The 3,479-nt window shown below is 41.8% G+C and overlaps 2 protein-coding genes across 2 annotated transcripts; one reads left to right on the forward strand and one right to left on the reverse strand.

The window, feature by feature from the left end:
* Positions 1–16: 16 nt before the first annotated feature.
* On the reverse strand, positions 17–2,897 carry JH06_5125 (hypothetical protein; the record flags this gene model as incomplete). Its single annotated transcript, XM_014669440.1, has 12 exons — positions 17–214; positions 245–489; positions 521–784; positions 815–997; positions 1,025–1,162; positions 1,193–1,370; positions 1,401–2,107; positions 2,138–2,270; positions 2,302–2,723; positions 2,756–2,795; positions 2,828–2,857; positions 2,883–2,897. The coding sequence occupies 12 exons, from the start codon at positions 2,895–2,897 to the stop codon at positions 17–19; spliced, it is 2,553 nt and encodes an 850-aa protein (XP_014524926.1).
* Positions 2,898–3,013: 116 nt separating this feature from the next.
* On the forward strand, positions 3,014–3,438 carry JH06_5126 (hypothetical protein; the record flags this gene model as incomplete). The annotated part of the gene is made up of 3 exons (XM_014669441.1): positions 3,014–3,242; positions 3,277–3,389; positions 3,418–3,438. 3 exons carry the CDS (start codon positions 3,014–3,016, stop codon positions 3,436–3,438), a joined length of 363 nt encoding a protein of 120 aa, XP_014524927.1.
* Positions 3,439–3,479: the final 41 nt, after the last annotated feature.

The following is a 3,479-nucleotide window of genomic DNA, read 5'->3' on the forward strand; positions in this document are numbered from 1 at the left end:
ATCACATAACATCTCACTAATATTCAAGTGATGCTCCAAGTCCACCGCAATTACACTCACAGCGAGTACTTGTCCTTCTGCATCTACACACATCCATTTTAGTATTATCTAGCAAATATGCAGGACCACAAGAAGAAGTGATTGGACGAGTTACACGGTATTCAGAAAGCCTTCGGTTCATATCATCTTCCAAGGTATTCTTATTCAATTTTACCTATATCTTATTCTCACTCTTCATACTCACTGATAGCAGCTTACCAGCGGCAGTTGCAGGGACCTGATAATCGAACTCAATCTTACTTCCACTCACCTTCACATCTGAACCCACGATTTGAGTATCCACTTCATCATCAATCAGAAGAGTCACCACATCCGTATTCCCCGATACCACTTTCACACCTCCATCAAACTGTATTTGGAAATGATATCGCTCACCAGCAAACAAGCTTTGTGAGGGTTCTACAGCCAGAAGGGAAGGAGTAGGAATCTCTGGGAATCAGATACAACAGAACAATCAAACCTGAAGACACAGTGATGGTACTATCTGCCTGAATGCCACATTGTGCGAAGGTCATATCATAACTCTTTCCAATCTCGAGCGTATCTTGTAGAGGTAATGCCAGAGAGGATCCTGACACCTGAAGATCATTGATCGAATAGCGTCGAGAATTCACTGTGACCTCACATTCTGTATTCAGAGCCACATCTGATGAACAAGTGAAACGGACCACACCATGTGAACGAGGTACGATAGAGGATACAAGCTCACATAGGACTTCAGAGTCTATAGATGAAGGAATGAATCTAAACGAACGAGAAGAAAGCCAATACATATGTGGAGCAAAACGATACTCTTCACAGGCTGTTTGACTCTCTTGCGACACCACAGCACCAGCAGGAACATAGATATAAAGACGCTCACTAGGTGTAGGAGGCATATGGAAGGTCGCAAATAAACCATTAAAACTTTCCAGATCGACAGGTGTAGTGGTGGTAGCTAGCAATCATGAACTGAAAGAAGAACTACAAGGAGAATCTCCAACAAAGATTTGAGCAGAACCAGCCAGAATTGGCATATCAAATGTCAGAGTGATGAGACTATGAGAAAGGACTTCTGATTGGATTTCAGGAGATACAGCAATAACTCGAGGTGCTTGTGATACTGGTTCTTATATCCATCCTCCAGACCTACTGGATGTACTCAGTGTAGTGAATTCTGTCTCTGTACCACTCTCTGCAAGATGTCTGCCATGATGATTCTGATGGAGGAGATGATTCAATTCATGTTCCATCATACACTGAAGACGATACTCACTACCACGATGTAGATTTGATGCAATGAATGTGTGAACATCACCTGAATCCTTTATCTATGAATGATTCTCTCTCATTTCACGCACAAAGAAATGTTCAGCCATCCTTTTGAAAGAACGGAGAGAACTGTGACCAAAGTGTTTACGCATGGGCATACAATGAACCATACCAGGAACATTACTGCGTACAGAGATACGAGCAAAAGTCGAATATGGCTCTACATCAGTCACTTCAAGATGAGAAGACTGATGAGCAGGTGTTGTGAAGGATTGCTTATTGGACTGAGTGGTAAGTGAATCCACATGCAATGAACACTCTACTGTGTAATCAGTCTCAGGAATCAGATTCTCCAACATCATTCGAGCATGCCCTGCATGATGAACCTCTCGATTTCCAAATGCAGGTCGAACATTCGAAGCATAATAAGAACAAAGGAGAGAACCAGGAGCTGTCACATTCAAATGAACTATGGCAACCACATCATATGCACTCACTGATTGAATCGTCACGGCAGGAGTAGAAGGTGAATACACATAAGGTTGGGACCATTCACTAAGACCAGCGGCTGTCATTGCATTCACTTGTACAGCCAAACCATTTGAAGTCGTCACATCTCGGAAGACAATGAATGGTTTGTAGGATACCTTCTCTAACAGTATTCGACCAGTTAGATCCGATACACGTACTGTATACTTCAGTATGGGACGGCCATTATTCTCCACACGACGCCAGTAGAGTTTCAACAAAGAATCCTCGACCTTCATATGAATATGCTTAGGAGCCTCAGGAACCGCTACACTTACAGACATCAATAATCACTCACTTGGAGATCGTAGTGTTACAGTATCTGATTCACGAGAATATGTCTCTTGCATACCTTTAGCATTACCGAAACGCCAGGCAAAGGAGTAGGTCTTTCCAGTAGTCAGACCAGTGATCTTCAGAGGGAGACTGTACTAAGTATTATTCCATCTCATTCAGACTTACGGGGAATTCCAACTCCTTGCTGAAACCTCCTTCCTCCTTCACTTGAACCTTAATTGATGTGAAATCATTTCCATTGTTGTAATGACGCAAATGATGACGACTCAGACTTACAGAAGTCTCATCAAAGGACAACACACGAGGAGCAGGAGCGATAATAGGAGCACCAGAAGGAGTCACTTTCAGAACACTCGAGAAGGAGGAACTCACACCGTCAACCTTTGCACTTACACGAAGACTGTATTCTTGACCAGCAACAAGACCGTCAATGAAAGCATAATCTGTAGTCACAGTGTAGGCATTTGCCATGGTTGGTGTAGGTTCAACCGACAGAGTATACGAAGAAGCACCAGGAACAGATTTCCAAGAAATACTGATGGATGAACCTGATACGAGGTTCAATTTCAGATCACTTGGAGCTTCAACTATTCGTCAAAACAAAGAACCAAACGATTACCACAAAGCACAGTAGAAAGCAGCAAAACCACAATAACAAACTAAATCTAAGTCAATGATACCAATTTCAAACCTTCATTCTTCTTGCTTCACGTTTACTGATCTAATCCACATAATCACAAAACAACCGCGGTTCTATTCATTTCTCATTTTCAAAACAAACAACAATTCTAGAGACATAGAAACGATTGGATCCAATGGGAAATTGTTGGAAGCATAGAATTGAAGTCATAGAATCAAAGTCAGAATCGTATTGGTCATGTCAGAAATCGACATTTCAACACTACCTATTTCCAAGATTCGTGCTGCTTTAAAGGATTTGGGACTTTCTGGGTCTGGAACGAAGAAGGAGCTGATTGAACGATATAATGAGTATATGAAGAATCCAAAACCTTCAACAATTGAATCTAATCCTAAAGAGAATGAAATGACTACTGAAACAACAATCACTCGAGAAGTCCAACCTGATGATATTGGTATTGAAAACAGTGAGATACAATTGGTTGGAATTGATTGGGATAGAGGAAATGAAAGAGGAGCTTCCTGTTGAACAACAGACGTTTGAAGTAGACGTTGCAGCGACTGGAGGTGATGTAGAAGGAGTCAATGGTGATACAGCAACAACGGGAAATGATGTAGTGACAGTTGGAAGTGAGGCAACAGGGACTGAGAGTGAAGCAGTAGCAATAGAGACTACACCAACAATGCCTGACTCCACAACAATA

The sequence above is a fragment of the Blastocystis sp. subtype 4 genome (genome assembly GCF_000743755.1).
Source record: "Blastocystis sp. subtype 4 strain WR1 chromosome Unknown seqid_0559, whole genome shotgun sequence".
Lineage (NCBI taxonomy): Eukaryota > Bigyra > Opalinata > Blastocystidae > Blastocystis > Blastocystis sp. subtype 4.